At 52.6% G+C, this 17620-nt stretch overlaps 2 protein-coding genes across 2 annotated transcripts; one reads left to right on the top strand and one right to left on the bottom strand.

Moving 5' to 3' along the window:
* Positions 1–903: 903 nt before the first annotated feature.
* mrps10 (mitochondrial ribosomal protein S10) lies at positions 904–2178 on the bottom strand. Its single transcript, XM_068343031.1, has 7 exons — positions 2098–2178; positions 1892–1944; positions 1668–1737; positions 1462–1601; positions 1282–1390; positions 1117–1206; positions 904–1040 (listed from the first exon to the last, which is right to left on the bottom strand). The coding sequence occupies exons 1-7, from the start codon at positions 2167–2169 to the stop codon at positions 972–974; spliced, it is 603 nt and encodes a 200-aa protein (XP_068199132.1). The 5' UTR covers positions 2170–2178; the 3' UTR covers positions 904–971.
* Positions 2179–2470: 292 nt separating this feature from the next.
* On the top strand, positions 2471–17481 carry tulp4a (TUB like protein 4a). The gene is given in 15 exon segments (XM_068342683.1): positions 2471–2642; positions 3682–4493; positions 7095–7223; positions 7306–7467; positions 7551–7731; positions 7827–7934; positions 8029–8195; positions 8317–8541; positions 8612–8846; positions 9261–9405; positions 9837–9981; positions 10059–10152; positions 10225–10958; positions 10960–13233; positions 14846–17481. Coding segments are annotated over 14 exon segments (4968 nt in total). The 5' UTR covers positions 2471–2642; positions 3682–4241; the 3' UTR covers positions 14963–17481.
* The last annotated feature ends 139 nt before the right edge of the window (positions 17482–17620 follow it).

The following is a 17620-nucleotide window of genomic DNA, read 5'->3' as shown; positions in this document are numbered from 1 at the left end:
TGACCCAGTTGTTTCGCGGAGCGTCTTCAGAACCAGTTCTAGCGATGTGAACGGTTTATCCAATCAGAATGCCAAGAACAACAATAACCAATCACACGCCAGTATTTAAACTAGGTAGGCGGGACTCTCCCAGTCACGGATCCGCCAAACAAAACGGCGAAAGTAGCAGAAATAGCAGGAAAACCTGGGATTTTTTGTAAGTTTTTGTATTTTCCTAAAAAAATATATTAATTTTCTTATTAAATTTGGAATTATTTTACTTTTGTTAGTCTACCTCGGCTGCATCACCAACAGAAGTCGTTCCTGCTGCTGGTTTATTAACGTGTCATCGTCTCACAGCTGCTTTATACCCATTTAGGTTTTATTTGATAAGTGTTTAATAGTGTAATGATATTTAATAACGGGAATACCGCTAATAGTGAGTAGAGTGGGAAAGAGTAGTGGAAGCTGGGCTAGGGGCAGAAGTGAACATTTGTGAGCAGCAGTTTGGTTTCATGTCAAACAGAGTACTACAGATGCAGTATTTGCTTTGAGGATGTTGATAGAGAAGTACAGAGAAGGCCAGAGGGAGCTGCATCGTGTTAGGGTGACTGTTAAATTCACTTTCTTTTCTCTAAGAATCAATAAATGGTGAGAATGAACACGAGTTCACCTGTTGTGACTCAAATGTATAAAACTTTGGCTAATTTAATGGAATTATTTATTAAACTCGAAGGCGTTCAAGTTCAACGGGACGTTTTGTTTTCGGTCTTGATTGTTTCTGTCAAAGAAATGAAATGAGATTCGGCTTTACCTGCTCGCTGTTTACCTGCTCACTGTCTGTGTTTGTTCTCATGGAGGGTCATTAAACATGGAGGCGTCTAGAATCCTGATTCTAATTGAGACTAAAATGAGTCAGAGTCGTCATGGAACAAAGACTTTAATTAGAGAACCACAGAAACAAACGCCACAGGAAACATCCACCGAGCTGGTCACTGGCTGGGCGGGGCCTCATCCGACATGGGCTCCAGGATGTGATCCGGAACCTTCTCCATCGTGGTCTGACAACAACAAAACAACACGGATGAGCCGTTGCCGGCAGGATCGTTCTGGAGCGTCCCGACGGCGGTCACTCACCTTTGTCACCTCCATGGCGACGCCTTCGGGGAGGTTCCTCTGGACGTACTCCAGGAACACCTGAGCCGTGCTGCCTGTGAGGTGTGTGAGCTGGGAAACGACGCTCCGTCAGGAACCGCTGAGGTGTGAATCGACTCTACGATTCAGGAAGGCGGGATTCCTCACCTGGATGCGGCGGTAGTGTGTCCTCATCTCGTACTGGACGCGGTGCTTCTTGAAGATGTGGACGGACTTCAGGAGCGTTAACCTCTCCATGTCCTTCTTGGGTTCCGAGCTGTGAAGGAAGAACCGCCTCAGTCACCCAAAAGGAACCACAATCCACCGCCTGGGCGCCGCTTCACTCACACGTCGCTAACGGCCATCCCCAGCTCTCTCGCCGCCATGGTGACGAAGAACTCATAGCTGTCCAACACGGCCCGGTCGTGACCTTTGACCAGCAGCGACAGCCTCTGGAGGAGAACGTCTGGCTCCTCTGTGACGGTGATCTGAGGAACATCTGGAGATGTTAAAACTACCGACGACCCGACAGACGCGCGAGAACACAGACTCACCGATGAAGGTGTCGATGAAGACGCCGTGGCTGAGTGGAAGGAGGTGATGGAGGTCGGTGGGAGACGGAACCTAAAGGTCACAGGACAGGGAACAACTTCCTGTATGCTAGCTAACACTTGTCAGGAAAGAATCACATTTAGCTCTTGTGACATTTTGTTTATTTTAATTAAATTTACTATTGTTTCGGACAGAAACTTAAAGCTAAGGGTCAATAAAGGCTCACCTGGTTGTGTTCCACGTCCGGTGTCCGGAACAGGTGACCCCCGCTCTGGGTTCCTGTGGAGAAACATTAGCAGACATTCACGTCTCTTACCGGTTAGCATCCATGCTACATCTGACGTCAGAGGACAGAGATTTATTCTTTATTTCTCCGAACAGAAACGATAACATGCAATCTTTCAAGTTAAAAAATATATATAAATACTCCACCAAGCGTGAGATTCCTCTAAATATCCGAGCGAGAGAAGATAGCTCTCGTCTGATCATCATGGGGGCGGCCATGTTTTTTTGGAGGCGGAAGTAATGTGAAAATCTATCCTCAGTGCTGCCCCCTAGCTGCTGGAGGGATATTACTACAATAGTGCCTGCTGTACAGTAGATCAATGATATCCACAGCCACATTTGAATAAGTGAAATACGTTATTTTAATACCTAAATCTATTTTAATGACAGATGAAAACGCGATATTATATCTGAAAATAAAATTTAAAATTTTTGCCTTCAAGTAAAAGTTTAAATATGAAACCTAGTCTTGTGAGAGAATATTTATTCATTGTTATTTTTCTTTATATCCGGGTCCTGTGTGATGTTTAATGTTTATTGGAATGTCAACACGTCAGTTGTTGCTATGAGCTGATCCCTTAATTGGTCCGGGTCACGTGCCCGTCACGTGACACCGCTGCCTGTCGGGGCCCTTCCAGTGTACAGGAGCGGGCTGCGGGCATCGGAGGCAGCAGCGGCACCACCGAACGGAGGTAAGTGCTCCACCATCCGCTGGTGGCTCCACGGCTTTGTCTGGATTTATTCAGCCACGTCACGCTTCACGCTGCTAATTTATACTTAATTTGAAGCCCTGCTCGCTAATAACACTCAAAATAAACTAGGCAGCTAACGGGCTAGCCTGGTGCCAGCGGCGGATGCACCGAGCCAGCCTCCGCTGACGGTGGTTCGGTTCCGGCTAGCTGCTCGGTTAGCCGGTTAGCTCCACTGGCTGTTTTCCGTGGAGGAGACAACAACTTTTAAACTTCACCGACTACTGGATCAAATCACAACCGACACACATTAGGAGACGTTTAGATATTTTTTTATCGGCGGAGGCCACCGGAGGTTTCTGCTTCGACCCGACATCCAGGATCCGGTTAGCCGTGGCTAGCAGCTAGCTCACGGAGAGCCGTGTTTTGGTCGCACCTCACGGGCTTCACAGGTTGTTTGGTGGCAGCAGGCTGCTGTTTCTGACAGGAGCCTCATTTCTTTTAACTCAGTCGTTTTATTTTCGTTGAGTTTTCCTATACTAATGTCAAATAATTAAATTTACACACCAGCCGTGGCTCTGGTACCGTTTTGTTGTCAGATTATCACCGCTCTCCGGTTTATTTCGTCCTGTAATTTTTTCAAAACAATTTTTATAATATTTATTTATGTTCCCGTTGTTCTCGTGTTGTCTTTTAGACGTTTGTCTATTAATCTAAACCACTTTGTCACGTTAGTGTAGCTTCATCAACCCGGGAGCAAAAGTCGCGCTTGTAAATAATTCAGCAGTTCCGTTCAGTATCCTTCCGCCGAGCGAGATAGTCCTTCAAACTAGACCTAAATCACGTTAATTAAATGAGGGATAATTACCGGTTGGCGTATTGATATGCACATTGGGATGCTCGCGACTGTTTTGAAGCTAGTTGCTAGCTGTAAACTAGTCCGTGTTGATAGATTTTAATTCAGTTCCACAATTTTTTTTAAAATATAGTTAATATAACAATAATAATAATAACACGAATGAATGTTTTAATGACTTTGCAGACATTCATGGGATCCCTGAGGCGGGTTGAAAAGCCTGGCGTGATGACGTCACCATGATCAGCTGATGGAGAGGAGTACCTGCTCCTCCTCACGCATGGCGGGGGTTTGACGAGGAGGACCCGCAAATGAGACAGAAACGCCTCGACTGGAAGCGCAGAACGTTTGAGAACGGAGTGGACCAGTTTACAGGATTCTTTTGGGGTTTTTTCTGGACATGTTTCTGGTTTCGATGGATTTCCAATCGATTGACCCTTGATTTGTAATCAAACGCTTCGGAATGAGCGATTGAACGAGTGCCTTCATTTTTTCAATGCAACCGGGCACACATCCGTCTGACCTCCTTCATGCTTTCCGTCGTCACCGATCGCTTTAATCAGTTTTTGCAATTCGGAGATCGCAGGGAAAGGAACGAGCTGGAGTACTATGCACCGTCGCCGCCGCCCCACCTCTGACTCCAAACCACTAACCTCATAACCACAACGACCCCTCTGAAGAATCCCCACGTTCCTCCTGCTTGTCTTTTTGTTTCCGCGTGGTGGGGGTGGGGGGGATCCGCAGGGATGTTCGCCGCCGTGGAGCATGGGCCGGTTCTCTGCAGCGACTCCAACATCCTGTGCCTGTCGTGGAAGGGCCGGGTTCCCAAGAGCGAGAAGGAGAAGGCCGTGTGCACCAAGCGCTACTACGAGGAGGGCTGGCTCGCCACCGGCAACGGCCGGGGGGTCGTCGGCGTCACATTCACGTCCAGCCACTGCAGGCGGGACCGGCCCACCCCTCAGAGGGTCAACTTCAACCTCAGGGGACACAACAGTGAGGTAAGACGTGGTGTCCGCTGCCCTCCGTGTGGCGTTTTCTCCTTTGGTGGGGGCAGCTGGTGGTCAAACGGAGCAAGGTGCTGCGTCAGCGTTCGGGGAGAGTGGATGAGTCCCGACAGCGCGCGACTGAAGCAAAGCAGAAATTTCATTTAACTCTGGCCACTTGAATTCAGGCCAAATCGTCTGTTCATTTGCTGCGCTGCATGGAGTCGGAAAAGTTCCAGGAAAAATACCCAGAGCACAGAAACACTTTGGTTTCACTTGGGCTTTTGTAATTGTTGTATTTGTGGGATTTAGTTGAATCCTGACTTTCCTGCGTTGCTTTTTAGGTGAATATTTGTGTTAATCTGTGTTTTAAAGCGGTGCGTCTTTTGTTCGATGGGCGGCTGGAGCGAACCAGGTTGTTCTCTGTGGGTTTTAATGGAGGTTGGTTGTTAGCTCTAACGTTCCGACTCGCTGAGCTTCACGTCAGCGTATTATTCTCCTCAGGTTCAATCTTTACAATCGTCACCTGTGGTCACTTCATTTTCATTCGCCTCACTTTTGATTTTTTTCCCATCACAACTGGTTGTTTTGGTCCTGCTTTTTAAAAACAAAAAGGATGAATACACCCGACGTTTTCTAAAAACCACGTTTAAATCCAGTTTACAGGAATGAAAATATCAATCGGTGATCAGAAGAACGGCTGAAGGGGTTCCTGTTCATGGACTAATCAATAAACTCCCTGGCTGCGAATGACGTCAGTCAGGTTTCTGAACGGGGACGGGTGGGCGGAGCCTGTCAGGGAAAAATCAGACCTCTAATCGGTCAATTTATCGTCATGACGACTGATCCGGTTACAGAACAGAGGAATGAGAAAGTTGCGGAGGCTTACGATGCGATAAAATTTGCGTTTGTCAGGGTGACCACGATGTCAGTCTGAGCAAAGCATCATGGGATAAAGAACAGAAAGAAAACACATCAGTTGTTACAAACACTGGCAGCCGATGAGTTAATCACAAGTTTGATCGAATCAGCGAAGCTAACGTTTGCTCTTCAGGTTGATGACATCGATTTATCGATTATCTCCCTGTTCGTCATCTGAAAGCACATAAAATGTTTACAGAGCGAGAAATGGAACCAGATGAAAGAAGTGGAATTCAAGAGAATATCAGCCTCCAGTGTTTTGATACTATTTCTGTTCATAGTGCTTCTGACCTTTAACCTTTCAGTTATGAGCAGAAAATAGATTAAAGCTTTTTTTTTTTAAATGTGAAGCACTGATGTCTGAGGAATCCCTCAGGGACGCGTTTTGTGAAGCGATCCGATCCTTCTTCCCTTCGCAGCTCCGTCTGAAGCTGAGCTGACGGAGCGGCTCGTCGTTTCATTTCCCATCAGACCTCAGCGTCTCAGACAGACTCGACAGCGGCTGTCTGTGCGTCGGCGTGTGACTGCGGCGTAGGATCTGGAGAAATAGTCCTGTCAGCTGTTAATCTAACAATAGCAGAAACTTTTACTGCAAATACCCCCCCCCCCTTTTAACTACTTTGCACCAAGTATGCATCTTCATCCTCCTCCTCCTCAGCTTGTTGTGAAACCTTTTCGACCTCTTTGACGTGAGAAGTGCCACTCGGCGTGGAGGATTACGCGACCCTTTCACTGCATTAAAACGCTCCCACCAAATGCGCTTAGCGGAAGTGGCTTTAGCGCGCTAATCCGTCCTCCAGGAGGACGTGTTGCGTAACGCTCAGGTGCGCCGGTTCTGATGCAGGTGACGTCCCAGGAGGACGGAGTCTCGCCGTCCTCATCCCATCTGTCTCCATGTGACACCTGATCCCCACCGCGAGATGCTCGCGCTAATCTCCACGCTGAGCTAAATTTACGCATCCAGATTGTTCTCACCTCTTTGAGGCCGTGGATGATTGTGCACACACACGCATGACATGACACGTGTAAGCGTGTGGATTTCTCTTCGGCTTTGAGCGTCTTCTCACACGCATCGTCCCTCCTCTTCCTCCTCTGCTGAGACGCTCCAGGATCTATTCCCTTTGGAATAACCCGACTGTACACTCATCACGGCGCACACGGCGTAAACATGTTTGTGCAGGATTCACCCCGGGACGACCCGGTCGTCACATCACCCCAAAGCATCTGACGGGAGAAACAGGTGGAATGCTGGGAAACCCTGGAGGATGAAGGTGATTGGTTTAGCGCTGTTAGGGGAAACACCCTGATCCGTCGCCGCTCGGGGAGCGTAAGCCTCCGCTAAAACCTCCCGCTTGAGCGTGTTGAGCCCGCGTGCTTCGCCCCGCCAGAGCTGAGCCACGCCCTGCGCCGCGCCCTTCACCGCGCCCTGCCTGGGATTAGACGTCTGGGGATTGAGATTGGTTTAGTCACGCCAGACGGGCTGAGATCAGATTCTGATCCACTAAAGATAGTCATCAAATTAAAATGGAATCAAACCCACGTGTTGTTAGAGGTAAATAAATGTATCATCAGCATAGAAATAATCATTTGATGCTAATTTCTAATTCACTTCCTGTATCGGAGGCATTTCAGCGGACATGGCGGCGTCCAGTTTGGTCACGGTTGGTCTCACGCGTGCCTGCGTTCGTCTTTCAGGTGGTGCTGGTCCGCTGGAACGAGCCCTTCCAGAAGCTGGCCACCTGCGACACCGACGGGGGCATCTTCGTGTGGATCCAGTACGAGGGCCGCTGGTCGGTGGAGCTGGTCAACGACCGCGGCGCTCAGGTAAAGACGGCGCCATCGCCGCTGCTGATCGATCGATTCCATCGTGAATCGATGATCGTGACCTCGCCCCCTTCCCTTGCAGGTGAGCGACTTCACCTGGTCCCACGACGGAACCCAGGCTCTGATCTCGTACCGGGACGGCTTCGTCCTGGTGGGGTCGGTCAGCGGGCAGCGGCACTGGTCCTCCGAGATCAACCTGGAGAGTCAGATCACCTGTGGGATCTGGACCCCCGACGACCAGCAGGTGAACGCACCCCCCACAGGACACCCCCAACCCACCCGGGTGGGATGTCCCGTCCTGTTCTGACCCGTCTGCTCCCCCCGCAGGTTCTGTTCGGTACTGCAGACGGGCAGGTGATCGTGATGGACTGCCACGGACGCATGCTGGCCCACATCCTGCTGCACGAGTCGGACGGCATCGTGGGAATGTCCTGGAACTACCCCGGCTTCCTGGTGGAGGACAGCAGCGAGAGCGACACCGACAGCGACGAGTACTCGCCGCCACCAGGTGAGCCCCGCCCTTTCTGTCCGTGTGGAGCATTAAAGCTGACCATTGCGATTCAGTGACAGGAAGTCCCGCCTCACGGTTTCCTCCTGTCTCAGTGCACAGGCAGAAACCGCTGCTGACGGTCAGCTTCACCTCCGGCGACATCAGCCTGATGAGTAACTACGACGACCTGTCCCCCACCCTCATCAGGACCGGCCTCAAAGGTGAGTTTTCATCCACGGGCACCCCCGCCCCGCCCGTTTTCAGTGCAGAGTACCTCAAGGAGGGTGTTGATGGCGGTTTTCCGTTGCGCCGCAGACGTGGTGGTCCAGTGGTGCTCCCAGGGAGACCTGCTGGCGGTGGCGGGGATTGAGAGGACGATCCCCGCCCCCGACGCTTCCTGTCCCCCCTCCACCAGGAACGCCATCGTCAAGTTCTACAACAGCGGGGGCGAGCACATCTACACACTGGACACCCCGGCACAGGTGAGAGGAACCAACGTCAAATTCAACTTAAGAACAACCTTTAGGAACCAGTCGTGTTTGTATGTTGAGGACTTCCTGTAGTTCTGGTTCTAATGGACCTGTTTCGTCCGTCCTCCGGCAGCGTCCCATCACCACGCTGTGCTGGGGTCACCGGGACTCGCGCCTGTTCCTGGCGTGCGGCGCGGCGCTCTACGTGGTGCGGGTGGAGCACCGCGTCGCCGCCCTGCAGCTGCTCTGCCAGCAGGGCATCGCCACGGCGATGAGGGAGGAGAAGGACGTGGCCAAGCTCACCATGCCCTCCCGCCTCTGCTCCTACGTCACCACCGCCTTCGCCCCCACCATCAAGGTACGGCGGGACGGGAGGTGTCAGGGTCAACCCCCCCCCCCTCCAGTCTGACCAGTGTTTCCTCTCCCAGCCCCCCATCCCAGATCCCAACAACATGCGTGACTTTGTGAGCTACCCCACCGCCGGGAACGAGCGGCTGCACTGCACCATGAAGCGCACGGAGGACAACCCCGAGGTGGGGGGGCCCTGCTACACCCTCTACCTGGAGTACCTGGGGGGTCTGGTCCCCATCCTCAAAGGAAGACGAATCAGCAAACTGCGTCCCGAGTTCGTCATCATGGACCCCAAAACGGACGGGAGGACAGGTGACAGAACTCCAGTACTTTTCCAGGTTCTAGATTTGGCACACGAGCTCTGCTTCAGCCGGGGGGGGGGGCAGTGTTAATTAAAAGCAGCTTAATGGGAGCTCTGATGGCCCCTGGGTTCCTCATAAATCAACCCCCTCCCCCCCACCACAGAGAAATAAATGAAGCCAGCCATGAAATGGTTCCAGCCTGTCCGCACTTTAATGTCCATCCCATAAATTATCCTGGACCTGAAGCGGAGCAGCACTTCATTTATTCATGATACGTTCAGCTAATCCGTGGTAACGAAGGTGGAACATGTTTGTCCAGGATTTTTCTGGGATCATACGATTGGTCCGTTGCGTCTCCGAACGTCAAGACGACCAATCACGTGACGTCTCGGTGAAATCTCGTTCCCGTTCTTTCCCTCCCCAGACGAGATCTACGGCAACAGCCTGATCTCGGCCATGATCGACAGCTGCAACTGCTCCGACTCCAGCGACATCGAGCTGAGCGACGACTGGGTCGGCAAAAAATCTCCCAAGATCTCCAGGGGCAGCAAGTCACCCAAACTGCCCAGGTACACCCCCCCCCGACATAACAAACAAACAAAGATTTCCCTTTACCTTCCCCCGGTGGTGTCGCCCTCTGGCTGTGGGGGTGAGTAGCTCCTGGAGTTAGTGCCGTCTCCTAATCGACGACACCAATCCCTCGCTTGTTCGCACTTCAAGATGCATAGCTTCACTAAATAGCAGATTTTTCGTAGGTAGTCATGTGATACCATACGTGCATTCTATTGGCCGACAGCATCCCTTCAGGGTGTATTATTAGTTCACATTATTTTAATTGTTTTTATCTGACTTTTTTTTTTAATTTTTAAAATTTAAATTTTAGTTTTTGAAATTTTTTAAATGTTTTTTTATTTTTTTTAATCTGATTGTTTCCTGTCTAAACCTCCTCTTTCTATTTGCTGCCTCTCTGTAGAGACTTAGTTTGTCCCTTTACCAACAGGATCAACATCGACCCCAGGAAGTCCCCCAAACTGTCCCGCGCCACGCAGGACATCTCCAGGTCGCCACGGCTACCCATAAGGAAACCCTCCATCGGCTCCCCCAGCCTGACGCGGAGGGAGTTTCCTCTCGATGACATCACTCAGGTAGGACTCGTACGATTGGTGGATTTGCGATGTGGGGGGGGGCGGCGTTAACGATGGAACGCGTTTGTGTCCCGCAGCAGAACTACCTCGCTCAGGTCACCTCCAACATCTGGGGGACCAAGTTTAAGATCGTGGGGCTCGCCGCCTTCCTGCCCGCCAACCTGGGCGCAGGTAAGCATCTGTGTGAGTCTGTAAGGCATCTGATTGGTCGATGGCTCAGTCCTCGCTCCCCCCCCCCCCCAGTCATCTACAAGACGAGCCTCCTGCACCTGCAGCCGCGTCAGATGACCGTCTACCTGCCGGAGGTGAGGAAGCTGTCGCTGGACTACCCCCCCATGCCCTCCGTCTTCGGCCCCAGCGTCTTCAGCGAGGACGAGGACGACCTCCCCGCCAGCGGCCCCCCCGGCGGTGCCGACGACAACAACCCCCCCTGCACCGTCAACATCCCCATCGCCCCCATCCACAGCCCGGCCCAGGCCATGTCCCCCGCCCAGAGCATCGGTCTGGTGCAGTCGCTGCTGGCCAATCAGAACGTCCAGCTGGACGTCCTCACCAACCCCACGGGGGGGGCGGTGGCCGCTGCTCCTCCTCCTCCTGGTGGGGGGGGGGGTCCGGACCAGAGCCAGGACTCCATCCTGACTCCCCAGTACACGGTTCCCATCAGGTACCCCAGTCCGGGGCAGGTCATCTTTGGGGGGGTGGAAATGGGTCGGCTGATGGTGGGGCCCCCGCCATCCCATAATCCAATGCAACAACACCAGCAGCATCAGTACCATCATCATCATCAGCTTCAGATCCCACTTCCTGCCCCCCCCATGTCCTCCGGTCTGACCCTGGGCGCGGCAGCGATGGCGCACCACCTCCAGGGGGGGGCGCTGCAGATCCAGATCCCTCACCCCCCCCCAGCCGACCCGCCGGCGGGCAGCGAACACGAGCACCTCCTGAAGATCAAGCTCCCGCGTGGGGCTGGTGGGGGGGGGCGCGCCGCAGCTCGCCGAGGGCGACACGGTGGTGTTCAGCGCCCCCCCCTTGGAGCTCAGCAAGATGAACCCCCCACCCCCTTACCCGGGGACGGTGGCGGCCGCCGTCGCCGCGGCAGCAGCGGCCGCTCACGCCGCCGCCTCCGGAGCGGGAGGGGGCCCCGGCGGGACGCCCCCCCAAGGTCAGACGTACCCCCCGCCGCTGGGCTACGAGAGGATCACCACCTTCGACAGCAGCGGGAACGTGGAGGAGGTGTGTCGCCCCCGCACGCGGCCGGCGTGCAACCAGAGCGTGTACTCGCTGCCGGGGGGGGCGGGGGGCGCCGCCACCCTCAGGGTCACCTCCTCCTCCTCCTCCTCGGTGGGGGGGGACAAGAAGAGCCAGCTGGCCTTCACCTCCGCCACGCTCAGCCGCCTGACGGCCCCCCGCTACTCCATCCCCAGCGGAGACCCGCCCCCTTACCCCGACTCAGCCAATCAGAGCGGCAGGAACCCCGAGCAGCGTTCGGACGGCGGTCCGATCCACGCCCCCCCCAGGAGGAACAGCCGTGAGGCGGGGCTGAAGGTACCCCAGATGATGGAACCCCCCCGGCCGCTGCCCCCCAAGCAGAAGAACAGCGGCGCGCTGGCGGCGTCCTTCCAGCAGAGGGCGCCGACGGCGCTCTACACCTGCAGTCAGTGCAGCAGCGGCGGTGGAGGGGGCTCCGGCGCGCCCCTGGGGGGCGCTAACGGAATCGCAGGGGGGACCATCATCAGACAGGACTTCCCCCCCGGGAACGGAGCGCCCCACAGCACCGTCATCGTCCACTCCAACGGGGCCACGCCCCTCGCCCCCCAGGCAGCGGCGGCGGCGTACAACCACCTGCTGAGCTCCCTAGAAGGACCCGGGGCGGGGGGGGGCAGGTCTGATTACGTCAACTCGGCGTTCAGCGAGGACGAAGCACTGAACCAGTCGCTGAGGCATTTAGCGCTGGGGGGGGGCGATGCCTCGGGGATGCTGGTCAAACGGCCCCCGCCCTATCAGTGGGACCCGGCGGCCACCGAGGAGGTGTGGGTGCCTCAGGAACGGACAGCGGCGCTCAACCCCCCCCCAGGGAGCCACAAACCCCCCCAGCTAATTCTCGCCCCCCCTCAGCACTTAGACGTGTCCCGACTGCCGTTTGTCCTGTCTCCGAAATCTCCCAGCAGCCCCGGCGCCGCCATGTCCTCCCAAGCCGCCGCGGCAGCAGCGGCAGCCGGCTACCAGTTCTCCCTCCAGTACCCCCCAGGGGCACCGCTGCCCCCCATCCCGGGGTCGCCCCGCCCCTGTGCCTCCCCGAAGGAGGTGGTGGCGCCGGCGCCCTTCTCCCAGCAGGACGCCGCCCTCGTCCTGCAGCCGGGTTACCCCCCCAGCCTGGCCAACCTGGCCTGCTGCCCCCTCCCGCCCCTGTACCCCGGCGCCGGGCTGCCCGTCCCCCCCATCGCCCTCCACACCCCCTGGGGTACATTTAACCCCTGCCCGCCTGCCCCCGGCCCCGCCGTGCCCCTCCCCCCCAAAGCCTCCCACCTGGTAGCAGACAAGAACATACTCTCAACCCCCCCTCCGCCTCCACCCCCTCCACCGCCCCCACCCCCGCCGCTGCCCCCGGCGGAGCTGCAGCCCCATGGGGGGCTACAGGAAGCCATGACGGAGGCGGGGGAGGGCTTCCAGGAGGTGCTGTCGCTCACCGAGAGCCCCCTCCCTCAAAGATCCGACAAGTTCAGCAAGAAGAACCGCAAGCGGGCGGAGGGGCGCTCCGACGAGGCCGGCGTGCCCCCCCCGGCCGAAGGGGGTAAGTCCAAGAAAGAGGGCCGAGCGTTGGGCGACTTCAACGCGCTGATCTCCAGCCCCAGGCTGGGGGGGCGGGACAAGAAGAAGCCGAAGGGGCAGAAGGAGCAGCAGCCCAAGGCCAAGAAGAACAGCAAAGCGGCCCCCCCCAGCAGCGAGTTCCAGGACAGCTCCGAGAGCGAGCCGGAGCTCTTCATCAGCGGCGACGAGCTGCTCAACCAGAGCGCCAAGAAGGGCTGGAAGAGCAAGAGGAACCCCCGCGCCCCCAGCGACCCCGACGACACCCGCTGCCGCAAGGCCAACGAGAAGGAGGACCGGGGGCTGGGCGGGGGGGGCTTCGTCTACGTCATGGCCAACAAGCAGCCGCTGTGGAACGAGGCCACCCAGGTCTACCAGCTGGACTTCGGGGGGCGCGTCACCCAGGAGTCGGCCAAGAACTTCCAGATCGAGCTGGAGGGCAGACAGGTGAGGCACAGGCGCAGCGCTAAAGCTAGGCTAGCGCTTAAGCACTCTACCTACGGCGTTAGTACAAAAGGGCTTTACACAGTCCATCAGTGTTTTGAAGGTAATACAGAAGATTTTAGAAGATATAGAAGGTGGTTTGACGTCAGTATGGGGGGGTTCAGAAACGTTTAAATTACCGTAAATAATAAAATAGTTTGTTGCTATGTTGCGAAATTTCGTTTTTGCAGGTGGTTCCTGGAACGCATTAACCAGGAGGACAGTATGTTCCCCCTGTACGGAACCGGACACCTTTCATTTTCTAAAAAACCAACAGTGCTCCTTATAGTCCAGTGCTCCTTATGGTCCAGTGCTCCTTATAGTCCAGTGCTCCTTATAGTCCAGTGCTCCTTATGGTCCAGTGCTCCTCATAGTCCAGTGCTCCTTATAGTCCAGTGCTCCTTATGGTCCAGTGCTCCTCATAGTCCAGTGCTCCTTATGGTCCAGTGCTCCTTATGGTCCAGTGCTCCTTATGGTCCAGTGCTCCTCATAGTCCAGTGCTCCTCATAGTCCAGTGCTCCTTATAGTCCAGTGCTCCTTATGGTCCAGTGCTCCTTATGATCCAGTGCTCCTCATAGTCCAGTGCTCCTTATGGTCCAGTGCTCCTCATAGTCCAGTGCTCCTTATGGTCCAGTGCTCCTTATGGTCCAGTGCTCCTTATGGTCCAGTGCTCCTATAGTGCATAAACTACTGTAACGAAGGATCACTGTCGTGACAAATCGTGCGTAAATGTCGTTCAAGGCTAAACACCGGAAGTCAGATTGTCACACGGCTTCTCAGTACCGTAAGTCCTCTAAAGTTTGCTCAGACTAAACACAGTATACTATATTATAATACTATACTGTATTACTAATAATACTATACTATATTGTAATACTATAATACTGCTCAACTCCTCTGGGGGAGATAAAGAAGAGTCCACATGAGAGCTGAGGGATGACACACACAACACCAAAAACAAGCACTAGAGACACGTCACCCATGCCTATCTAGGCCTGTTTATTTAGGGCTTTTTATTCCTGAGCCTATTTATGCCGTAAGGTGTTGTACTACTTTCTATGTGCTGGTGCTCTCTGTGCTTTTTCTGTGTTTGTGTGTACTCACTGTGTGTACTCACTGTGTGTACTCACTGTGTGTACTCACTGTGTGTACTCACTGTGTGTACTCACTGTGTGTACTCACTGTGTGTAGTACGATGGAGAAGTTGATTTCCATGACGGAACCTCCTTAAGGGATCAATAACGTTCTACTCTACGCTCTACTCAGTGATCCCTCATTACTTGCAGTTAATGCGTTCCAGGACTGCAGAACGCAGCGCACTTCTGGATACTGTCAGCCAAGAGAATACGTGTACGGTATCATGTGACTACCTACTAAAAATCCGCGATGTAGTGAAGCCGTGCATCTTGAACAGCGAACAAGCGAGGGATTATTTGTGTCTCCTGTCAGTGTTGGAATTTTTTAGCAGACTTTGCCAGCTACTGGCGCTAGTGCTGTAAGTAAAGGGTTAAACACGTGTGTTTGTGTGGACACCTACAGGAAATGGTCTCAGCGGCTTCGTTTTGTTTCCACACAGGTGATGCAGTTTGGCAGGATCGATGGCAACGCCTACATCCTGGACTTCCAGTATCCGTTCTCCGCTGTGCAGGCCTTCGCCGTGGCGTTAGCCAACGTTACCCAACGCCTCAAATGAGATGTCCCCTCCTCCGACACCCCTCCCCCCTCCTGGAGTTATATCTGGGATCCAAATGCAATCTGACGAAAGGGCGTAGCTTCATTCAAACTGAACGAACAAAAAATAACAGCCCTGGTTGCAGAGGGAGGGGCCCACAATCACGCTGCACTACCCGACGCTGCCACTAGGAGTTGGTGCAATAAGGACGCCCTCGGATTCGCCGCGGCGACTCGAGATGCACGACGGGCCAAAGAGTCAAGCTTTTTGGTGATCTTCATGCAAATAAAATGCTGCTTTTAGCGAGGCACAGGCGCAGAGGTTTGTTGAAGTAAGAGAGGGAAAGGGGGGGGCAGTTTTTCAGAGGAAGCAGCAGTAATACTTGAAAACCCCCACACTCTGGTTGCCCCAGAGCGCACAGGTACCACTGGGCACTGAAATCCGTTGCTGTACAAACCATCAGTGGAACAGGCACCACTTCCTCTTTCTGCTTTTTATTTTTAGCCTTTTATTAAAGTGACAAACCTGGTTTGTTTGGGGGTTTTTTTCGTTGTTTTTTTAATTTTAATTTTTTATTTTTTCGGAACGGAGGCGTAGAGATATGCATCGTTTTGAAGCACTACTAAAGAGTTGACACTCGTCACTGTCGTCTCACCGTCGGGACAAATTCAAATCCACGTCAGTCGTTTCTTTTTTTGAAGGATGGAGGAAAGTTACTCGAATTTAGATGTACATTTAGTTGTCGATCTGTCGTGATTCACAATCTTCATTTACCTGAGTTATTTGAGCGGGACGGGGGGGGGGGGGGGGGCTGCCTTTGAATATTGCTGTGTCATTCAGGTCGGACGGGTTTTACGGAATAAACATATCCTGCACGAAAAAATATCCAACGATGGCGAGAGAAGTCGCCGAGGTCTGAATGGAACGACTGGCAGGAAGTGATTTGTCACCTGTTGTCGCTTCTGTGAAGTGAGCGTGTTGTCGTTTGGGGGGTGGGGCGGGGGGGGGGGGGGTTCGCGGCTCTTTAAAGACCACACGAAACATGTGAGCAAGGTACAGGACATATTTTTGTATATCTCGCTTACGCCGTTTCATACTCTCTTCAGAAGTCGTGTAAATACGTGCGAGTCGTCTGCAAATGGTGTGACTTGGACAGTGTTTCCGGCTGTCTCTCACTGTGTTTCTGGCGTAACTTCAGGTGTGTAGCAAAGCTGTTCGACGCTACGACCATCAAAACGGCTCGTCTTGAGTCGCTGAAGTCAGATACTCCCAATGAAGGATTAAGCTGTTGTTCATTTCGTAAGCTGACACTGAAATCTGAAAAAGCTGTTCATTTATTTTATTTTATTTTTACCCTTCAGGCAGTCGAGCTTGTGTTCACGTTGAACTAAAGAGGCAGGGGAGCCATTTGTTAGCTGCAACGCTAACGTCTGCAAACGGTAGCCAAAGTCATATCATATTCAGACCCGGAGACGTAAATAGGGGCTTGTTTTAAAAAATAAAAAAATTTAAAAACCACAGCAGGAGCTCCACAAAACGAGATGAACAGGTGAACTTTTCTGATCCTGATGTGTCGTCCCAGTGGCCTCCAGTTTTTTGTGCCAAAATAAGCATTTGCTGCAATTTATAGTTAAAAATTCATTCTTGATTTTTTTTTTTTTAAAGGAACCTGTCCGTAATGATTGGCTGATCTTTGATTGATGAGATCATTATTACCTTTCTTCAGGGGCTGAGATGAGGTGCATGTCAGAGGGTTTGGGGTTTCGGAAGTTATTGTCAAATAAAGGTCTGGTATAAACAAAAAACACGAGCATGTCATAAAGAAAATATTCATCTTTCTTGTGTTAGTTGTGCAATATTTTCTCAAATCCTTCGTCATCATTTTTGATCGCAGTCTGTTTTTAGTTCAGCATCTCCGTTGCTGTTTGTGTATTTTATTTATGAGATCACTTCCTGAGGGAGGTGTTAGTATCTATACATGCTGTATATTGTGGAATTTCCTGAACATTTCTTTGTGTTGATTAACATTTTGTATCCCGGATGGTTTTGCTGGGGGGAGTGGGCGGGAAAACTTTTCTGTGTTTTTGTGAAGTTTGCATTGGATGGAAAAGATGTGAATGGTTTAGTGTAGTCGGTAGGTTAGTTGTGTAGCCGTCAAGTCAAGGTGTGTTGGTATTCAGCTGTCCCATCAGTGTTTAATCTCTTTACATGTGTGTGTGTTCACGCTTTCTTCTGCACACACGCCTCATTCACAGACAGAACCGCCTCCGGACCCAAGGATTCCATTAGAACCCACCAGACGAGCCGTTGTAGATACTACAGGATCTGGCTTTTATCCCTTAGGAACGATGATGTGATTTGTTTTTGTAGATGCAGACTTCAGTGACAAAAAAATAACAAAACAAAAAAAAAACGACTTGAAGAGTCTGATTTGGTGACTGAACGTTTCTAGTGAATGGATAGTAAAGGCATGCCATGTAAATTATTTTATAATTGTATATGTCACACATCTTTTGAATAAAATGTCATTGTTTCGGAAAAAAAATAATTCTGGTCTCCAAAATAAATTCTGATCCAGTTTGTTTCAGTATATTAGTTAAAACCATCTAAAAAGCTAGGTGGCTAACGATGCTAAACCTGACAGGAAAGACTTTTTATTAGGTTGGGCTGACATATTTT

The sequence above is a fragment of the Antennarius striatus genome, chromosome 19 (genome assembly GCF_040054535.1).
Source record: "Antennarius striatus isolate MH-2024 chromosome 19, ASM4005453v1, whole genome shotgun sequence".
Lineage (NCBI taxonomy): Eukaryota > Metazoa > Chordata > Actinopteri > Lophiiformes > Antennariidae > Antennarius > Antennarius striatus.
This window is presented reverse-complemented; position numbering and strand designations above follow the sequence as displayed.